The 23,141-nt window shown below is 38.0% G+C and overlaps 1 protein-coding gene across 1 annotated transcript in view; it reads right to left on the bottom strand.

Moving 5' to 3' along the window:
* Nucleotides 1–2,669: 2,669 nt before the first annotated feature.
* The window catches only part of LOC129224239 (dorsal-ventral patterning protein Sog-like), a 136,693-nt gene continuing 116,221 nt past the window's right edge, over nucleotides 2,670–23,141 (bottom strand). The window contains exons 18-23 of the mRNA XM_054858665.1: nucleotides 21,812–21,963; nucleotides 18,713–18,821; nucleotides 15,093–15,197; nucleotides 14,414–14,511; nucleotides 4,817–4,916; nucleotides 2,670–3,274 (exon numbers count right to left, since the gene is read on the bottom strand). Coding sequence (XP_054714640.1) covers nucleotides 3,165–3,274; nucleotides 4,817–4,916; nucleotides 14,414–14,511; nucleotides 15,093–15,197; nucleotides 18,713–18,821; nucleotides 21,812–21,963 — 674 coding nt within the window. The 3' untranslated portion in view covers nucleotides 2,670–3,164. The remainder of the gene's footprint in view (nucleotides 3,275–4,816; nucleotides 4,917–14,413; nucleotides 14,512–15,092; nucleotides 15,198–18,712; nucleotides 18,822–21,811; nucleotides 21,964–23,141) is intronic.

The following is a 23,141-nucleotide window of genomic DNA, read 5'->3' on the forward strand; positions in this document are numbered from 1 at the left end:
TGATATTTTTTGATAGTTGAAATTTCAACCCCTAACTCAGTGGATTAACCCTTAACTCCAGTAGATAGGTAGCAGTCATTGTTGACCACTTTTTCGCTTCTTCATTCCCCTGGAATGACACAGACTGCGTTCGCACACCTCGACCGGTAGCCACCGGTCGAGGTATGCGAACGTATTCAGAGTCTTACTAGTAAAACAGTTAGGTTACCAGATCGAGTTCAGCCTAGTCACAATAAAGTCTTTCCCTGCATGTTAAACCAAGGCTTCACTCGATGCGCGTCTTATAAGGCTCAGTCATTTCAATAAAAGTCGTAGTATGAAATCAATTAATCAAACACAAAACGCGTATCAGGTGAAACCTTGGTTAAACACTACCAAAATATATTATCAAATTATCATGCCGTTTCGCTAGTTTCATTGCAGATGACGTCAGGAGTGGCTATTGTATATATTAAGGGCGCTATATATACGAGCCGACGGCATCAGCTTAAGATCAGCCTTTTGGATCGGAGCGCATGTTTGAGTGGTTGTCTTGTCTGGCGAGAAATCGCGTTTGGTGATTGTTCACTGCGAGCGATTATTAGCGGCACATGAATTGTTTATTAAATAAAGTATTATTTTCGGCAAATTTGACGAAATCCGAAAATTTGCTGTGGTAACCCTAGCAGTGCAACAATGAAAAATCCGATCCAAAATGGCTAAACTTAAGTTGATGCGTCGGCCTATCTATATAGCGGCTATATATATATATATATATATATATATATATATATATATATATATATATATATATATATATATATATATATATATATATATATATATATATATATGAGGATGTTGAATTTAAATAAAATACACCAATAAACAATGCTAAAATGTCTATTAAAGTAATCAAATAATTGAGTTAAACCATTAAAAATCTAAATAATCCGCACAGCTCTTCCAAAAGAAAAAAAAAGGGGGGGGGGGGAGAAACAATAAAGATTCCATTTTAATGTAAAATTTAAAGCATGAGAAGGAAAAGCGGCAACAACAGTTTCAGCAGTAGAATTTTTTCGCCAATTTGGCACGTTCCACGTTATGATAATTCCCCCATGCAGTGTAGTTTCGAGGATAGTAAGCGATGAGTCACGTGTTTTGTGGGGACATTTCGATAATTGGGAATCTGACTCGGTCGTCTCATTTTTGGCGTAAATAATTTTATTTTGGTAACCTTGCTGATTTATAGTAACCTTATGTGAATTGATGTTTCCGATCTCTTTGTCTTGATTTGCAAAAAAAAAAAAAACTTCTCGCGCAGGCGCTGGAGCCAAAAATTGACGCCAACGAAGAAAGATCGCCAGATTCCCAATTATCGAAATATCCCCCGTTTTGTCACACGGACGTCGAGTAGGAAACGTTTGAAAAGCAGAACCGGATATTGCAAATCTCGTCCACATATATAAGCAATCACATAAACATCACACACGTCTTATCATAACTTACAATCCTGACATTAAATTCAGTCTCCAGGAGTAAATGCTACGTATTTTTTGAGATGATTATAGTTATTTGCACGCTCTTCAAGGTTGTCGCCAAGCCATATTGCTGCCGCCAGGAAAGACATTTAGCTGCTTAAACCAATGCAACCTAAATGAATCGCAACTGAGGCCAAATTTTAAAAATCGTCAATATTTAGAGCCGACTCACGATGGGTTCGTAAATGAATGTAGCGATGAATTTATGTGAGGTGAACACTCCATCAATCAAACGTTTTGTACGTTTTTGAAAACACTGAAGACAGAATTCTTGGATTATTCTATAAGAGAAAGCTTGGAAAGTATTATCAATTTGGGCAAAGTATTGACGAAAATGGCGAGTTCGAACATTCGGTTTGGGTAAAGTTCGAAAACTCGTTTTTTTGCAAAATGTGACACAGATACTTAAAATTATTGTACGTTCGCATCGTAAGAATCTTTTTTTTTTTTTCTTTTTTTCGAAATGTAATTAAAATAGGTTATATCGTTTCGAAGTTATTAGTCAAGACATGATCAAGTCTGCTCCGTACATCAACCTCAGAAAATATGTGGTCCAGAATGACTCAGATTGTGTTCCACAAAGCATTCTGTAACGTGTAATAATAATTTTGTAATACATAATGGGGTTGTTTCCTTCAGTCAAAAGTACTACTTTTAGTCACTGAAATTAATAGAATAAGCAAAAAAAAAATTACATGGACCCAGAAAATACTTTCCTTTTCCCAACAGTTATTTTTTAATTATTTTTTTTTAACTGTCCGATTTCTCAAACAAGGCGTGGTCTTAATGATGTCACAAATGACGCACTTATTGCGCTCTACGCTTGCTATCAACCCTATCGTTGCCAATACACGTGAATAAAGATGCGAATTAAATATTTTGCTCTATGAATGGCAACACTGAATGGCATTTCATCATCTGTGATGTCATCGGCAGAAGCGTAAACAATGAAAGCGCACCGATAAAAATATTTTTTTTTTAAATATTTAACTCAAACAAATTATTTAAAAAATGGTCAGATCCTATGTTTTTAAGCATGCTCTTTCAGAAAAAAAGACTTTCAACATTTTGGAAACGACCCCATTCTTAAATTTAGCAATATCCCCCCCCCCCCCTTTTTTTTTTGATTTGCAAACCCAAATGAAGCATTCTGCGAGCAGTTTATATTCCACAAAATTAACTTCTGTTATACTGATGAATATTTGTAAGTTCTCTCGCGGGAGAAAACAGATACAGATTGGCGACAGTTAACTAAGCCAGGCGAAAACCTTGGCGCAGAGGCAACAATAATCGTCCCCATTTCTCTTACAGAAACGAACAGAGTGATTACGAATCAGCACAGCGTGGGGCCACCGCATTCCCTCAGCCGGGATCGTCTGCGTTCGACAGTCTTTTCTATGTACACATTTCGCTTCTTCCGATTCCCGACTCGCGGAAGAGAAGGGTGGACCGCGGTCCACACGAAACAGTTTCTAATTCGTCTAAGTTTGAGGAAAAAAAGAGAAGCTTTGTCTGGCTCGACAAGCGGCAGTCCAGAAGCCGTATGAGGCAGGCATTGAAAATGGTGATACTTGTCGCCCGCCGACTTCTGCTGTCTATGTGAATGAAATTCGACCTCTCATCGTGTCGCTGAAAAGTCCGGGATCACTGCTTTTCCTTCGGCTGCCGGATTTTCCGATGTCTGCGTTCCCTGTCCTTCCTCCTTTTCTTTCCCTTGCCCGGCCCCTCTGTCGACCGACTCGACGAATCAGACACTGGAAACAGACAAGAGAAGATCGTGTTACTAATATGCTAACGAAGAATGTTTACATGCAAACGTTCAATTTCATGGAAATTGACTTAAATTTACTAATTGGGTATCAATGTAACAGGTGATGTACACGTCTAGTTAACAAGTTAGTTCATAGATGGCGCCGCTGAAATCCATTTGTTTGCATAAAGTGTTTTAGTGGTGCCATCCTCGGGCTAAGGGACTGACTACAAATGAATTCACGCATTGAGGAAGTGATATCATTTGTGGTGTCGTGAAGTTGTGACGGGGGGGAGGGGTAACAATCGAACCATTGCTTCGGTCACTCGTCTGGCCAGTGCTAATTTTATATTAGCTACCAGTTTGTACGGCTCTCTAGGCTCCTTTAAGTGGTTTTCCACCTCCAGTTCGGTCACTTCCTATTCCGGGCTGATGAAAGCTAGCAAGCAGGAAATTGCAGTCCTCGGATGGAATGACTGAGCTGGCGGTGTATTCTATGTAGCTACCAGTTTATTTGGCACTCTTGGCTTCCTTAAGAGGTTTTTCATCTCCAGCTCAGTCACTTCTTATGCCGGGCTGATGAGTGCTAATAAGCACGGAACTGCAGTCCTCGGCTGGAATGACTGAGCTGGAGGGGTATTTCATGTATTTCTGCCTTAAACTTGGCTATAGGGTGATAACTTACTTAAAATATTATAAGAATATATTCGCTTGACAAATAGCGTGACAAAGGGGGGCGGGGTCAAAAAGTAAAAAAAAAAAAAAAAACTGTGACTGCAATCTATCGCTCTAGTTATCTAGTTGCACACTAGATGGCACGACTGAAAACAGTGGCGCCATCTATTGAGTAACTAGATAACAAAAGCCGTATATTGCCTACTACAGTAATGCCGAACGTTAATTATAGCGTCAAACCTGCAGATACATCAATACCGAAACCTTCGTAAAGTTGAGCAAAGATGGAAGACAAGGCCTAACCAGATGGAAGACAAGGCCACCAACATGCCAACGGCATCAAGCACTGCTAGCTTTGTCATGGTAAAAAAAAGCAACATTAAACAGGGATGTTAACTTTTTTAATGCATAAAGTTGATAAACTAGTGGCGTTCATTAAGTTTCTCGCATGAGTCATTTTAAGAGACCTCATTTGATACTTGTTAGAATAATTATAGCAATATTAACATCAATTAATTAGGCCAAAGTAAAAATTTTAATTGTGTTGAAAGCCGCTGCCTTAGAGAACGTATTATTTACTCCATTTGAAAGAAATTTGGACAAATGTCGAGTTTTTTTGTCATAATAATTTAAATTTCTGTTTGATTAGGAGTCATTTAATTGATCAGCATCATTTTAATTTGAGTTTGTGTGCTGGTAGGCCAAACTCCAAATAAAAAATATTGCTTATAAAAGAGTATATTAAGTAGTTATGGTTAAAAAGGTCAAGTTACGGACTCTACATAATTCTCCAAAGTACTGTAAAATGACCCTTCAACACTTTCATTGATTCTTAACATTTAAAACCTACAGTCTTTGGCAGTTCACATACCTGTATCAATGCAATGTTCGCAACAACCGTCTTCACCGGGCACTTTCACGGGACAGGTCTCCTTGGGACATTTCTTCCGTTTGCATTTCGCTCGGCTATCCTAAAATTGGGAAACAAAACTTCAGCTAAATGTTTTTAAAAATCTTCGATGCCATCTGTCTTTTATGAAATACTAGTGGTACACGCACGGCTTTGCCCGTAATAGAAAAAAATTAAAAGGTCTTTTGGTTCGCCTGTATATTTACAAATAATGTGTGGTGAATTTTCTCGCCAATTGGCTTGTACCCATGTTACGGTTCCACGTTATGATAATTTCGTAATTTACTCGTCCATCTTATGATAATTTTGTGCTCAAAATTAGAATAGAAAAATAACCACATCGAATTTTCGAAAAATCGCTTCGAGGTGCACACCCCCATGCTACAAACTAACTTTGTGCCAAATTTCATGAAAATCGGCCGAACGGTTTAGGCGCTATGCGCGTCACAGACATCCAGACATCCTCCGGACAGAGAGACTTTCAGCTTTATAATTAGTAAAAGATAAAGAATATTGAAAATGATATTTTTGATGCATGCGTAAAAAAGGGTATATAAGCATTCCTACCTGTACCCAAGATTGCCTGTTATTGGATCATGAGAGCACAACACCCCCCCCCCTCCCACCGAATTTTAGAAACGTAATGTATATTGTGTTTTTTCATATGAAATGTATTTATTGCATAACTTTTGTCCCCCCTCCCCAGAAAACTTCGAAATGACAAGCTTACCCTTATCAGAGAAATATTAAAAAAGGTATCGACGACGCTTTGTACAACAGTATGCTGTACTACTGCAGTAGGGCCATGGTGGCGTGATCGGTAAGGCATCGGACTTGTGACAGGTGGGCCCCGGGTTTGATCCTAGCCGGTCGAAAATCCATCGTCTTCATTAGTGGTGACTGGGGGACGTTAGATATGCTCGTGGTCACAAAGTACTTCAAGCGAAACGATACCTCTGGGGTTGCTGGACCAGGGATTGTTCGGTTTCTGGTCTGGATCAAAAAATCAGAGCTGTCTTCAGGGTCCATGCAACTGATTAAACCACAAATAGTGGTAGGTACGGGGGACCCTGGAGTGAAAATGTGGTACTGCACTGGAATATCAGCTGAAATTGATTATTTTACCATTTATAATAGATACAAGGTTAAGGTATATCAGAAAAGATTGTTCGTGTCGATCTAAAGCTCCTAGAAGAAGCAGGACGAATCAGCGTCGCCTTGCGATGCCAAAAAACACGAGCAGGTTACTATATTGGAACAGTTAACGCTTTAGACGAACTTTTGTTTCTGTGTTACGTGTTGGTCAAGGCAAAATTTGGCAAAATATGAAAACTCAAGTGTAAAAATACTGCTTAACAGATACGGATAGTATCAAACCCCTCGGGTCAGGGCCAGAGCCGATCATTCTGATATTGGACATGGGGCACATTTCTATTTCAGTCCCCCCCCCCCAGGGCCCGACTAAGATTTTTGAAGATACTGTGCATGAAATTCATTTTGCCCCCTCCCCCCTTCTATTTCCGCTTATTCTGAAGCTATAAAATATTTCGATACTAGCGTAATAACACAACCATGCTAAATTTGGTGGTACCTCATATCACAATAGAACAGATACGATATAAGATGTGGTTAAACTTTGCTGCCAGTTTACGGTAAATATCAAAGTTATCTATGATATGACTTTTAATAGTAAATGCTGACTAAACTTGGAGTGGTTTTGAGATTTGCAAAGAGATCGCATTTTAAAGAGGAATTTTTATCAACAAATAAGAGATTTTCCCCTTATCTTGGCATTTCCAAAAATACCAATGACATCATTGTAATCTAGATGAGTGAAATCATTATTTATTTTTAATTAGCATGATAATTTAAGGGGATTTTGGACCCCCCAGAAATCTTAGAAGAGGGGCCTGTGCCCCACATGTCCCTGAGGTAATCAGGCTCTGGTCAGGGCCCGAATAAGATAGCACTCACTCACGATATTTGTTCGGGTGCACTGTTTGCGGGGTCGCACAGGCACCCTTAAGAGTGAAACGTTAAAGCGTCAGCGGCACTCTCTTGAAAGTAACATTTGGCTGCCTACAGAACCCCTAAGGATGCAATAGGGAGTCAAATGGCACCCTTAAAGGTGCCACAAGGAAGCATATGTCACCCTTAAAGGTGCCACAAGGAAGCATATGTCACCCTTAAGAGAGTCAGTGCCACTGTTGCTACATCGTTTCAAACTAAAAGGTTTCAAATGCAACCAGCAGTTTTAATAGTGCGCCGAGCATCCCACGCTTTAAAAAGCAGAAGAAAAATAAAATAAAAGGGGAAAATATATATATTTTTAAAATTTAAAGCAATTTTAATGATTTGAGGCCTTTAATAGGGGAGGAGGCATTAAGGGTCGTGTTTGTCAGTTCAGTAATCGAGCCCTGTCTTGGATTCTCGGATTTGAAGAAGTCTCTGTTTCTAATGTCGTCATCACGCGCAGTGAAATGATAAGTGTCAAAAAAAAAAAAAAAAATCTGAAAATATATCCGAAACACAATATAGAACAGGATGCATTGGATTCGTCAGGCCCGTTTTCCGGTCCTTCTATTTCTGTCAGGGTCGATCATTAATACCAGTCCTGTGTTCGTTCCCGTCTTGTCTAACAACAAAAACCAACGTCATCTGTTTTTTTTTTTTAATTGTTTTCATTTTTACAAACTATTATACACATTTGGCAGACCATTCTTTTTTTTTTTTTTTTTTTTTGGTCGCTAAAATTTAAGTCGTAAAATCGCGTGTTTGCTGTTCTAACCTCAACGTGACTCAAGTTCGCAGGAAAGTAGGGCACACCCCCGATAATTTAAATTTAAATGGCGGCTTGCCAACGGAGTAAAGAATGTACGCTAGCAATTCCACACCAGGAAAAAGAAAACTGGCAAGCAATTTACACAACAGCCATCTTTTAACAAGACGGGAACGAATACAGGACTGGTATTAATGATCGACCCTGACAGAAATAGAAGGACCGGAAAACGGGTCTGACGGATCCAATGCATCCTGTTCTATATTGTATTTCGGATATATTTTCAGATTTTTTTTTTTTTTTGAGCAATCACGATTGCTTATTGTTCTCATTTGACCGTTTTTGGTGTCCGTGCCTTTTTCAACTTGGACCAGAAGCCTTTGAAGCACCACCGCCCACCGTCCTCTGCTGGCGGCGCGGCTGTTCCGGTTTTGAGCTATCCGCTTCTCCTGGTCGGAGGCGTCCATGTCCTACACACACGCACGTTCACACACACACGACTTCACACACATACACACACACACGACTTCACACACATACACTCACACACACCTACGTGCATACACACAGGTCTACGCACACACACAACTATGCACAAGTAACCGCCCAGGTGGAGAGGCAGACTTGGGGGGGGGGGGGGGGGTCAGGAGCCGTTTCTAGAAACAATAACTCCAATGAGTAGGGTCTTGTCTCAGTTCGTGATTGCGGAAAACATAATTTGAATTCAAAATTTCAGAATTCAAATTAATTTTTTTTTTTTGACACTTATCATTTCACCACGCGTGATGACGACATTAGAAATAGCGATGCGACTTTTGTTGAGAAAATTAATGCATCTCTCGACTTTATGGGAAAAACCTTCGCTAATTATTCAACTCCACAAATTTAAAAAAAAATATTTTGTGGGAAAAGCATTCGTTAACGATTTATTATTTTTCTTCCCTTTTGTAATACGTGATCGTTATGCTTGGAAATAAAGTGTGGTAGGGGGACAATCGTTCGGAGAGAAGTAGATGAAACAGATTCTTATGAGCAGATATTTCTAAAGCCGCTATGTAGACAGGCCGACGCATCAGCTTAAGTTAAGCCATTTTGGATCGGATTTCGCATTGTTGCACTGCTAGGGTTACCACAGCAAAGTTTCGGATTTCGCCAAATCTGCCGAAAATAAAATTTTATTTAATAAACAATTCACGTGCCGCTAATAATTGCTCACAGTGAACAATCACCAAACGCGATAACTTGCCAGAAAAGACAACCACTCAAACACGCGCTCCGATCCAAAAAGGCTAATCTTAAGCTGATGCGTCGGCTCGTAGAGGCCTTAGATATTTCTATCCTCGTATGGTAACGCTCCTGACGTCACCAACAATGAAACTCGCGCGATTGCTTACGAGACGTCATTACTGACGGCAGTTTCAGTTTCCAAACTTATCGATGAGTAACTTATATAGTAACTTTGTGACTGATTTTGGAAGTGTTTCCTTGTTGGGAGCTCGTTCAAAAGGAAAAAGTGTTGGTCCTTATTTGGGGTAGAAGATTCAGCAAAAAAAAAAGTGTTCTTTCTTTTGCGAAAGTGTTCTTTTTTCTTACAAGCACCATCCCATACACAGTGAAAGTGTATAAAAAATTTACAACTGCGTATCCCCTGGGCCCGTCATTTAAGAATTTACCCGGGGTGGGGGGGTCGCAATGCATTTTACAGGAGGAAACGTAATACATAATTACAGTCAACCCTCATTTATCGCGGTTAATTCGTTCCAGACTTGACCGCGATAAATGAATTTCCGCAAAGTGGGATTCTGTACTTATAAACCCAATATTTTCCTAGTTAGAGGGCATAAAACTTAATTACGACAATTTAAATAGGTTTTTAACATAGAGCCCCCCCCCCCCACCCAGACATGAAAAAGCACTCTTTACCACCATTGCATTTTTATTACTGAATATATTGCACAAAATATGATGGAAGGCTAGCGCATTAGACGTAATAGCTATCACATTGTTATTATTGGGAAATAAACTACACATGCAGTTCTTACACGCTACTAATTCTACGAAAGAAGCTTAACTTGTTCGACGGGGAATTAATTGCCAGTTAGTGACCGTATGTGCCCCCGTCATACGTATACAACTTAAAAAGCTAGTACATAGTTGAACACCATTGAACAGATGTGTTTATCCTCTAGTAATAGTACAGTGATTTTTACTTTCCAGTTAGTGTTTAACAGTTAAAATGAGATAGCGATTCCCTATACTTTCTTCGGCGATTTTATACCTTCACTCCCTCAACCTACAGCCCCTCAGAAGAGCTTATCTTACTTAAAAGACATACTCTGTTATTCTTTTGTAGGAAACAGTTTACACTTGCACACTAAAAAAGCTAATTATTATATTTGAAAAAAAAAAAAAAAAAAAAAAAAAAAACAACAACAAAAACCGCGATGTAGTGAAGCCGCGAAAGTCGAAGCGCGAAGTAGCGTGGGACGACTGTACATTGTTTCCAAAATCTAGGGAGGGGACAATTGACCCCCTGATTGCCCAAAAACCCCTTATATGTTGTCTAACCCATTTGTATACTTTTGTTTTAAAACGACAGAAGTCCTGACTACAATGTGAAGGCAGACTGTTTCGGCAACTTGATGTTTATTAGTTCTTAAGGTCCTTAGCCAACCAATGTGTCCTTGTACGAATAATAAACAACTGTATGACTATAAATAGTAATAAGGAGACAGTGACAAGAGCTTCAACACGGCACTTTCAACCAACTAATTACTCAAACACGCATTTATATGGTAAAACGGGGGGAAAAGATGGCAGTTTCCTCATCCCGCTCGTGTGCTTTTTCAGTTCCAGCATCTACCCACATGGCGACACCAGACAAGGTCACTCCATTGACTCATTGATTGTTCGGAAGACATTACACACTCTCTCGTTTTGACAGAAGAAATTAATCCTGGTAGAGTTGGAAGTAAAAGTAGTTAAATGAAAATGAACAAAAAAAAAAAAAAATGTGTTATTCCTTTTCTGATATACTGATTGCGTGTACAGAGGCGGATAATTTGGTTTAAAAAACTTCACAAAATTTGTCTTTCGCAGTGGTGGATTCACAGGGGGGGGGGGACTGGGGGGGGGGGAGGGATCGCTCCCTCCCTCCCAAAAGGTTGGTAAATTTCAAAATAATTCCGGGAAAAGGTCATCAAACTCCCCCCTCCCTCCAACGCATCACAAAAAATCGCTTACAACTGTATTTTTACGAGTTTAATTCTAAAATATTTCCAGGGGAGAAAACCTCAACCCCCTCTTTCCAATGTCATCGAAGATCGTCAAAATTTTGAATTTTTGGAGCTTTGATTTCTAAAAAATCGCTGGAATCGAAAACTTTTCCGAAAATGTCGTTAATGAGGGCCTTCAATTACATTTTTAGAACTTCAATTCCAAAAAAATTCCTAGGGGGGGGGGCGATCTCGAGTCTTTCCCCTAACATCAAAAAAGACCCGATAACATTACGTTTTTGAAGCTTCAATATTGAAAAGTTGAGGGATAGCTCCTGAACCCATCCCTTCCCTTAACGCGATTAAAGATGATCAACCATCGCATTTCAAGGCTCCAATTTCGAACAATTTCCGATGGAAAGTTTCAAATACCGTTCCTTTCTCCTACGTCATAAAAGATGGCTTACAAATGCGTTTTCAAGACTACAATTTCGAAAAATTTCCGGAGAGGAGACCCCATGTCCTTCTTTCTTCAACTTTCAACATCATTCAAAGATCGTCGAAAACAACGTTTCTGGAACTCCTACATCGAAAAGTTTCTGGGGAAATGCTCTGAACCTCATGTCTTCTGCCACGTCATCAAAGATGGCCTACAATTTTGTTTTTAGGACTTCAATTCCGAATTTTTTTCCAGGGGAAACTAGCTTCGTTTCTCTTTATTCTAAGCAATGATTTCTATTTCTTTCTGTTGCCATTTTACATTTGTGTTAATAAATAACATTTTAACAATTGTTTCAGTGGGACTGACGTCATCAAAACAACCACGCGGGTTAATTGGTTGCTCTATTCGGAGATAACCTTTATTTATCGTCTTGTCTTTTTTTTTTTTTTTTTTTTTTTTTTTTTACAGCCAACGTTCTTAACTCTTTTCAGCATATGAAAGTTATTTCATCAGTTATGTTTCTTCATTGAAGCGTAAGTTTATCATTACCAGCCTCCAAGTTTAGTAAATTTAGAATGTGCGACTAATTTTATTTATTTTGTTGGACTATTTCACTTCACATGAGTGAGTTTTCGAATTATAATAACTCTCTTTTTCCTTCCTGTTTAATTAAAGGAACTCGTTAAATTAAGATTGTTTGAATTTCTTTAAATGAATCAGAGTTGAACAAAAAAAGTTTGCTTTTAATGATTTTAACTAAACCAAACTTTAATTGGAATCTGATGACTTGGTATTAAAGTAATGCTTATTAGTATGTATTAAGTCTTGATGCTTTAGTTTCACGTAATCAACTAAGCAATATGTGTCATTTTATGTAAAAAGCTGATTGTTATTGAACATAAATTTTTCAGAAACAATCATAACTTATAGTATCATTCATAACTGTTATTAACGTTAATGAGATTTTTGTCAAAAATATGTTTTACTGGTGTTTTACAAACCCTGCATAACGCGCATTTATTTACGGATCCCGACTTACGCGAGGGATGCGTTCCAAGATTCCTCGCGTAAGTCGGAATTTCGCGTTGTGGAAAAGTGTTGTGTATATGTGATTTTTTATTGAAATACCCAATCATTTTAGATATTTAAACACCTTTTAAACTGTTTTTGATCATTGTTTAACTATACAACTTAACTTAAACGTTTCTTACATAAAAAGCTGATTTTTTACCGATTTTTAAAAAAAGTTGCTTTATTCAACATAAAATACTGTTACGATGCACAAAATCAATGATCGATGGGAGGGAACGACATAAAAATAAAACTACGGTACATACAATATGTAGTAATAATAAAGCACTGCACTGTAAGAGTACTATAGAGTAGATACATAAGTTACATTTATAACTTCCTGCGCAATCTGATCGTCATTCTAATATACTTTTAAATACAGTAGCTTCGCGTTTACTTTTATAACATTTACATCTATGGTGACACCCCTCTGGGACCCCCTGGACTTATACGGATTACCTTATGTTCTTGACTTTTAATTATACGTATGAAAGATTCACTCATACCTAATTGTCGTGCTACCTTCGACATACTTTCCAGTTGTTCAAGCATATCAAGAATCTTTCCCTTTTCTTAAATTGTCACAAACTTATGCTTTTTTTTTTCCCCATCTTCAAACTTCAGATGGAGCAGCGTGCCTTGATGCCACAATATTTCATCACCTTTCATATTTAAAACAAATAAATGATAAATATGAGGAGTGGTGATACATGCAAACTAACAATGCTATGTTTATAGTGCGGTATGTGGGAACTTGCGCAGTCAGTGGTGCTGAAAAGATGAAAGTACATCCACGAATTTCTGTTTAGCAGTCAATGACAAAGCCGAAACTTTGCATCACGATTCCTTTCCAAATATTTTCGTGTTGAGAGCGAGAAATTCGCTTTAGCTCTAAAATTCCTTGCTCCTGAAAAACGCGCGTTATAACCATTTCGCGTAAGTCGGATCGCGTTGTAGCGGGAGTCGACTGTATTCCTTAACGCGTTTAAAACTGATGTCAGAGTAGTACCACAAAAACATCAACTGGAAATCTCTTTCATTTTTTGGGTAGACCATGCAACGCCGAGCACGCAGCTAGTATAAGGGTCATTTCACGGTATTTTTGACATTTGTGTATTGTCCATAACGTGACAATATTTTTTTCGCCATAACTTTTTAATTTACTGTTTGATTTGCAAATTACTTTAATTTGAGTTGGTGTGTTGGTAGGAAAAGCTCAAAATAAAATATGCTAATCAAACAGTAAATTAACGAGCTGATGTGTGCATCACATGACTTCCTTTTACTCCAATTTAATGTCATTTCCCCATTACTAGCAATTTTAATGTGATTCAATTGTTTACTCTCTAAATATCACCAACAGAGGCCAAATTGAAACAGAATTTTTTTTAAAAATCGCCAAAATGTCGCCAAGTTGGCGACCAAAAGACTGGCGATATATCGCCAAGTGTCCGGCAAATTATAACACCACTTGAGTTTATATCGAAAATAACAATGATTTCCCCCCAAAAAGGAGCAAAAGACCCCTTTAGAAACACCCGAATGCAACCAAAAGGGGAGGTGCACAACTAGACCCTACTAGGAGTCTACGTACAAAATTTCAACTTTCTAGGATTTACTGTTCTTGAATTATGCGACATACATACGCATATATCCATTATGGATTTTTTCGCGTGTCTATACGTTCTTAGGCACTTATCCACGTGTGGTCTGGTTGAAAAAAAAAAAAAAAAAAAAAAACTCAATATTCATTCGGGGGTGAGCAAAAGGCCGGTTTTTGAGTGAAAATTATTTCGCGAATACAATACTTCCTTTTTTATAAAAGGAAGTAAAAAGTTATGGCAAAAAAGGTCACGTTTCGGACTCTACATAAATGTCAAAAATACCGTGAAATGACTCATAAGGATTAAAAAATGCGCTTATCCCTGTTTAATTAAAATATTAAGAGATAGTACAAAACGTTGATGAAATTTAAGCATCCTTTGGTCCCGCACGTGACGGTGGAATGACCCATTGGAAGAATACTGCCGTTAATATGCATTTAAACTTACCTTACAATGGCATTTGACGCACTTTTCTGCACCGTACGGTTCAATGGTGGGGTGCCATTCGTCACCATTATGGTACAGCTGGCCTCGGAACTTGCAGCCTGCAAAATAAACAAATAAGTTTGAATAAATTAGGAGCAATAATCAATGGGGTTGTTTCCTTCAGTCAAAAGCACTCCTTTTAGTCATTGAAGTGGATAGATGAGCAAAAAAAAAAAAAAAAAAATTACATGGACCCAGAAAATACTTTCATTTTCCCAACATTTTTTTTTTATTTATTCTTTTAAACTGTCCGATTTTTCGAACAAGGCGTGGTCTTGATGACGTCACAAATGATGCACTATGGCGCATCTTTCTAGCGCATTTCCACGTTATGATAATCAAGAAGCGAATTTAATATTGCGCTCTACGCTTGCTATCAACCCTATCGTTGCCAATACACGTGAGTAAAGATGCGAATTAAATATTTTGCTCTATGAATGGCAACGCAGAATGGCATTTCATCGTTTGTGATGTCTTCGGCAGAAGCCGTAAACAATGAAAGCACTCCGATTTAAGTAATTTTTTAAAAATATTAAACTTAAATAAATTATTTAAAAAATAACAAAAAAATTTTACACCATGCATTTGGCTAACAATCACTGTTCTGTTGATTTCAAAGGATGAAGAAAAATGTTTTTACCTCCGGAGGCGAGTATTTCCTTGGCGGTCAACTTCTCCCCACTCTGGTCGCCCAGCTGCCCTAAGGACGGAGGGCCGAGGATGTGAGATTTCACGGCAACGGAGTCTGAAACAAAACAAGTCTTTCAACTCGAGTGAATGCAAAGTTTACAGCTTCCACAGAAAAACATCCGAGACAGTGTAAGAAGGCAAAGATGGGAATTTTTTTATGATCTCTTTGATTTATAAACAGAGAGAGGATGGTATACACACTCAAAAGCAAGAATATCTGTATTATGTGTAGCCATCCTTTATTTTTGCAACCGCCGGTCAAATAGACATGCTTCCTTACAAGAACGTTTCAAATGAGACAAGGGTTCGTGGAATTTTTTAACTAAAAGATATGATTCAAAAAAATAACAGAATCAAAAGTTTTATAAAGTTCATCTATCCTTACGCACATAGAGTAACGGCACCAGTAACAGACATGCTTAAGACATCGCTCTCAGGTTGACTCAATTTTCTGGGCCTTTTGATGTATTTAGACTTTTTAAACTATTTTTCTCTCATGCAACTACATCTCATCTAACGTTTGGCTGCCTCTGAATCCTCTGAACGAGTCAATTCTATTTTTATTTGCTCAATCTCGAAAATAAAGTTCGACCTACAGTAACAGACCCCGACAATTCTGTGACAGGGGCGGATCCAGACAGAATTCTCGGAGGGGGCCATTTGGAAAAATGCTTTGGCAATTTTTGAATATTACAAATATCAATATAGCCCACCTTTAACCAGATCATTTTTTAAGAAATTTTCACTTGGTGACACATGTTTAACATAAAGGCTGTATAATAGTCCCAATAATCTTCCTCTTTTCGTAACAAACGTGTGCATATATCGTCGCCTCAAAGTGGTAATCAGTACTGTTTGTTCTGTGGCGACTGTATAGGACTTCTGATTTAAGAGGAAGCCTATATAAACCAACCGTAAGTATAATATTAACTCCGAAGTAAAGGGAGCCCGGGGGTTTCTCCCCCGGAAAATTTTGGAATTTGTAGTCTTAAAAACGCATGTTGGACGATCTTTGGTAATGTTTGGGGAGAAGAGATTTGGTGGCACTCCCCTGTCTATTTTTCGAAATTGTAGCTCTAAGAATGCAGTTTTAGATGATCTTTGATGACGTTAGAGGGAGGAGAGATTTGAGGGTCCATCTAAGGAAATTTTTCCGATTTGTAATCTTAGAAATTCGTTTTAACTATCTTTCGTAATATAAAAGACTCGGATGCGATTCTATTCCCCCGTCAATTTTTCGAAATTGAAACTTTAAAAACGCAAACATTATCTCCAATAATGTTAGGAAGAGGGAGGTTCGGAGGTTCTCTGACAGATTGTTTTTGCAATTGTAGAGCCAAAAACGCAGTTTAATACGATCTTTTCGTGATGATACGTGGAGGAGAGATTCGAGGGCCCACACCAAGAAATTTTTCTAATTTACAATTACAATCTTAAAAGATGCATTCCAATTATCTTTGGTAATGGTAGGGGGAGAAGAGGGTTAGAGCACTTTTCCGGAAATTGTAAAATTTAAAAGGGTGTTTTAGACGATTTTTGGTGATGTTAAGGGGAAGAGAGATTAAAAGGTCCATCCCAGGAAATTTTTCTAATTTATAGACTTTAAAACGCATTTTAAACTATCTTTGGTAAGGTTAGGGTTTGAAGAGTTTCGGAGGTCCACTTAGAACGAAAAAAAATGATTCGATTTTTTTTTTCAATTTCAGCTAGGAAAGAGGGTTTTAAAAAACTACTTGAAACTCCTCAGTGTGGGTTTATGACTCTTCGGCATTGTTTTTATATTCATGTTAGACTTCGAGGAATAATAAGGATTTTTTAATTTTTAGCTCTAAAACAGGTTTTTAACTATTTTTGAAACTTTTTCATGCTCTCCCTCCCTCTCATTGTTTCCCTTATTGTTATATTTTTGTATGCATTATAAGAGAAATTTTTTGCATTTTTGCTCAAAAAAAAGGGATTTTAACTATTTTTGAAATTTTCTCGGAGACAGCCATCGCCACCATGGCCCCTCCCTGGATCCGCCCACGTTCTGTAATGATACCCAGTAACAGATAGGATGAGGAACGGATGAGTAATAGACAAAATTTCCTTTTTATTTTCAAAATGTGCAAAAGTTCTTTATTTTTAGACCTAAAGCCTTATATAATTCAAATAAACATGAAACATCAGCTGACCTCGTGGTGTCTGTTCATAACCTTCCTCCACTGCTTTGTAAATAGCAATTGGCTCATAAAATTCTCTCTGATAACATTAGATGTCTGCTCCGTATTCATGGGTCAGACCGACAAAAGTTTTACCTGCCTAAAAAGCTTATTATTTAAATCCAAACTTATTAGTTATGACTGTCTGTTACTGGACCCTTGTCTGTTATTGGTGCCGTTATCCTACTGAAGAATTCTCGCAACAAGGTATACAACTAGAATGTGCTTATAAAGTCCTGTTGCAGCAGCATCGGGACACGTTGTGTGTGGGAGAGCAATTTCACTAAGAGTACATTCTCTGTTCCACAGAGGCTTGCACGGCTGCCGAGGATGGGGGAGGCCTTTGTCCTTACCACCCTGTGGTAAGGACAAAGTGGCGGGGGAGGCCTGTGTGGGAGAGCAATTTCACTAAGAGTACATTCTCTGTTCCACAGAGGCTTGCACGGCTGCCGAGGATGGGGGAGGCCTTTGTCCTTACCACCCACTAAAACGAACACATTTGCGTCTACTAGTTTTTTCTCCTCTTAATTCATAATCATTTGTACTGATCGCATTTCATGTACGAAAGCAGTACGCGCATGATGAATATCATGCTCCTGGGAGCTCTACTTTTTCTGGGTACATCTACGTTTTGCAACTAAGTCAACAGCTTTTCTGCATTTGTATAAATTTTTAAATCGAGCGAATAACGAAGCACCATAGAAGACACCCACTTCCATGCCACTAAGTTAGAGTAAGAAGGTCTCACTTTAGTAAAAGGCACCTTTTTACAAAATCCCGAAAGTGATGGTTAGCTTAGTATTAACCACTCTTCAGACCTGGTGTCCGGTATACCGGACATACACTTTAAACAGCTGCTAATCATTTAATAATTGATTTAATAAGTTGATTTTTTTTTGTAGTTGACTCTTTACCTTCTACTTATTATAATCTGTGAAATAATTTTTCGTTTTGGAATTGACAACACTCACATATAAGGATTGAGAGGTAGAGAGTGGCTCATTTTTCCAACCATGGATTTTCGTCTGAAAAGCGAGGTTTTTTTTTCCTGATTTTTTTAAAAATATATAATCTTTAATTAATCGTTTCAAACGCTTATATTATGTTTTATAATTGTTTGTAGAACATTTTATAATGAAGTTTGTTCGGTATTTTATCGTTTTTGTATATGAAATATTGATTTCAAAAATATAAGTCCGGAATATTGGACGTGCCATAACTCTTACAATTTTTCTCCTACAAACTCAAAATTTTGTCTATAAGATACCCTTTACCATAGTACACTGTGTACCAAATATCAAGATTTTTGGTCCAATATTTCATATTTCCGACTGAAGGGGTTAAATGACAACTCCAAAACAAGACTTACTCGGGCATTTCTTGCAGCAAGCTCTCGGATGGTCCCTGTAGGATTCTTTTTCAGCACACGTAAGTGGAGGACAGGTGATGCGTTCGCATTTCACATTCAATGTCTTCGCCTACATAAGAACAAACAATTAAATGGCATTCAGAAATATAAAGGGAACCGAAAAGTAGTTTCGTTTTTAGAAACCCATTTTTTTAAAACAAGTTTTTACTTTTAATCAGTGATGTAATTACCCTCATTATGAACAACCAGGAACGCTCATATAGGAGGGCAAAAGGAGGATTGAGCCCCCCCCCCCCCTAGAAACTAGAACTTCCTTGGTTTTAGCTCTTTTTTCTTTGCAAAAATGTAAAAACATTTCTTCTCCAGCAATTAATAAATAAGTTATTAAAAATGTCAAATTTTAATGACTCGAATCTGCCCTGAAATCGGTTTTTATGGGGAAAATATCCTGCTAAACCATGGTTAAAATATCTGAGCCCCCCCTTGCAATTTTGTATATGGGCGCCCAAGTGAACAACTATGGGGGCGTCTACAAATAATGTCACTCTTTGAGGGATAGGGGTAGCATAAAGTGTAATATCACATTTCTTTAAAAAGGCATGCTTATGAAACGATGTGAGAAAGGGAAGGGAGGGGGTAAAGTGAAGCATGATACTTAGTGACAAAAGGGAAAGGGAGTCGAATTTAAAGAAAAAAAGTGGGACATCATTCAGCCTCTTTTGCCATCTAAGAAAAAAATTTTCATCCTCAGATCGATAAAAGTCAGTAGTTTTTGGATAAAAAAATAAGACAATGTCATTTTGGATATCAACAAAATTTTTCAAGTGTTTAGACACATAGGGACCATAATTAAAAAAAATCAGTTTGTGCAATATCCGGCGAATTTATTCCAGCGATTCATGGCAAAAACAAAAAGAGGTTTAGAAGCATGATTACGCAGGACCACACAGTTCAAAACGAAACCGGAATTATAAATGAATTGCTGCGGGATGCTTCGCCCACCGCAGTCACAAGACCTTGCACCATCTGATTTCCCTTTATTCAAATAGTAATGCAACAAAACATTTGAAAATTTTGCTTGTAATGAAAGTGCAATCTCTAGACTCATTGGTCTAAAACAAACTGATTTTCATCGATCAGGAATTGAAAACCCACAGGTAAAATGGCAGAAATGTCTTTAACATATTGAGGATATTTACACCATCGCGTAGTTAGAAATAAAAACGTTTTAAAAATTTGTTTGCCTGGTATAGATTACTTTACTTTTCGGCACCCCTGTAGTTGAAATTGTGTGAAACCTGGTCTCTACGGTAGTTTTAAATGTTTTAAGACTTTTTTTCCTAAACCCTCATACAAATAACTAGAAAGTCGCCCGTCAAAGTATGACGGGTAAAAAATGCTTCTACTCTTCTACATTTCAACGAAGCCATTGCCTGTTTGGTGATATTTTGATAGTTGAAATTTCAACCCTAACTCTAGTGGATTAACCCTAAACTCCAGTGGATAATTTTCAACCACTTTTTTAATTCTTCATTCCCGTAAAACGACTGCCTTACCAGTAAAACAGTTAAGTTAATAGCCAATGATCGAGTAACCCACGAGTTTCAACAATGAAACTCGAGCCAAGGCATGATAATTTGATTACATGTTTTGGCCGTGTTTAACAAGCAGGGAAAGGCATTATTGTGACAAGGTTGAACTCGATCCGGTAACTGAACTGTTTTACTGGTGAGACTGTGTCATTTCAGGGGAAGGAAGAAACGCAAAGGTGGTCAACAATGAACGCCATTTACTGGAGTTTAGGGTTCATCCACTGGAGTTAGGGTTACAATTTCAACTATGAAAATATCACCAAACAGGCATGGCTTCGTTCAAATGTGAAAGCAATTTTCGTCTGTCATATCTTGACGAACGATTTTCTAGTCTTCTTTACTAATAATAAAGCTGAAAGTCTCTGTCTGGATGTCCGGAGGATGTCTGTATGATGTCTGGATCTCTGTGACGCGCATAGCGCCTAGACCGTTCGGCCTATTTTCATGAAATTTGGCACAAAGTTAGTTTGTAGCATGGGGGTGTCACCCCGAAGCGATTTTTCGAAAATTCGATGTGGTTCTTTTTTTTTATTCCAATTTTAAGGACAAAATTATCATAAAATGGACGAGTAAATTACGAAATTATCATAACGTGGAACCGTAACATGGGCACAAGCCAATTGGCGAGGTACGAAATTATCATAACGTGGAACCGTAACAACGGTACAAGCCAATTGGCGGGTTAATTCAATTTACATTATTTGTAAATATACAGGCGAACCAAAAGACCTTTTAATTTTTCTATTACGGGCAAAGCCGTGCGGGTACCACTAATTACTAATAAATGCTCAGTCTCTCTGTCTGTAGGATGTCTGGATCTCTGTGACGCGCATAGCGGCCAGACCGTTCGGCCGATTTTCACGAAATTTTGCACAAAGTTAGTTTGTAGCATGGGAGTAGACAGAGTTGGATTTCAGCTTTACTATTAGTAAACATAAAAATGATAGTAGAAAATTAAAAGGTCATTTTGTTCGCCTGTATGTTTAATTTTTCGCCAATTTGCTATGCTTGCCCATGTTACGGTTCCACGCTATTGGAACCACGTTAATTTGGTAATTTACTCTTTATTATTAGCATATATGTCTGGATGTTGGTAGGATGTCTGGATATCTGTAGAATGTCTGGATCTCTGTAATGCGCATAGTGCCTAGACCGATCGGCCTATTTTCATGAAATTTGGCACAAAGTTAGTTTGTAGCATGGGGGTGTGCACCTCGAAGCAATTTTTCGAAAATTCGATTTTGTTCTTTTTCTATTTCAATCTTAAGAACATTTTCCGGAGCAAAATTATCATAAGATGGACGAGTAAATTACAAAATTATCATGACGTGGAATGGGAGAGCGAATGAACACAGCCAATTGGCCAGATATTCGTCATCCATTATTTGTAAATATACAGGCGAACCAAAAGACATTTTAATTTTTCTATTACGAGCAAAGCCGTGCGGGTACCACTAGTATGCAATAAAAGTCGATCAGTATTGCTATACGATATACATTTATTTACCTCACACGTACAAAGTGAACACCTGCTGAATCCGAAAGGTGGGACGTATGGGTGCCAGCGACTGCCTGCCACGTGGTACTTTTTGTCGGCTTCGAAATAACAGAGCCCCGGGGACCGATGACTGTTCACTTCCAGACTCGTCGTGTTGTTTCCTGAGAGAAAAAAAAATTATATTAATTTGAATTTTTGGCATCTTGAATTCAAATTATGTTTTTCGCAATTACGAGCGAGTGTGTGTATGAATGCGCGTGTGTGTTTGTGTAGGCGCATATCTGTGTGTGTTTGTCTGTATGTATGCATGTGTGCGTGTTGTGTATTCAGTGCTGTGTGTGTACGCGCATGTGTGTGTGTAGGCGTACGTGTGTGTGTGTGTATGTAGGCATATGTGTTAGTGTCTGTGTGCAGGCATGAGTATGTGTGTGTGTAGGAGTGTGTGTGTGTGAGTAGGAGTGTGTGTTTGTGTCTGTGCACAGGCATGAGTGTATGTATGCGTGTGTGTGTAGGATATGGACGCAACCTGGAGACGGTTTTCGCAAGAGGAGCAGCATCGTGAGGCCGGTCGACGCGACGGTGGTGCTGGCAGAGGGTGCTGGTGGGAAAATAAAATGATAGGAATTCAAAACAGTCAAATAAGAACAATAAGCAATCGTGATTGCTCAAAAAAACGAATTAAAAAAAATCAAGACTTTAAGAAAGACTTGATTTCAGAGATATTTTATTACTCAAAAATTTTAACAGGAAATCTAAAACAAACATCGTTAACTTGTTTCCTGACTTCAAACTTCAGCGCATATTTTATGAAATAAAGATGTTCTGCAGCAGCGTTATCATGAAATTGCTTTCAACCACAAAAGGAAAATGTATCGTCTTTTTTTCGATTAAAGGGAAGAAAAAACCAAAAAACAACTCTACAACTGCAAAATGAGATTTAAAGCAATTTGAAACATCAACCAATTATATCCCTAAATATAGAAGGAATACAGTGAACAAATAAAAAACTAGTATGTTGTGGCCATCACGAAACTTTCTTCTATATTTTTCCTTTTTCTGATCCCTCCCCATGCTTGACGAGGAAGCAATATTCCCAACAAAAACAAAATTACACCTGCAAAAACTTGACGACCATCCCAATGTCTGAATTATTGTAAAAACAAAACAAAGAGCGAAAATTGAAAGTTATTTTAAAAGCCTTGCTTGAATTAATTACAAATATTTTATTTGTTAACAAACATAAGATGGCAACAGTTAAAAATTTTAAATCATTGAGATAATATTTCCTATCATTTCCATACAATTAAAATCACGAGAAACACGCAGACGACAATCTATT

This window comes from Uloborus diversus, chromosome 6 (genome assembly GCF_026930045.1).
Source record: "Uloborus diversus isolate 005 chromosome 6, Udiv.v.3.1, whole genome shotgun sequence".
NCBI lineage: Eukaryota > Metazoa > Arthropoda > Arachnida > Araneae > Uloboridae > Uloborus > Uloborus diversus.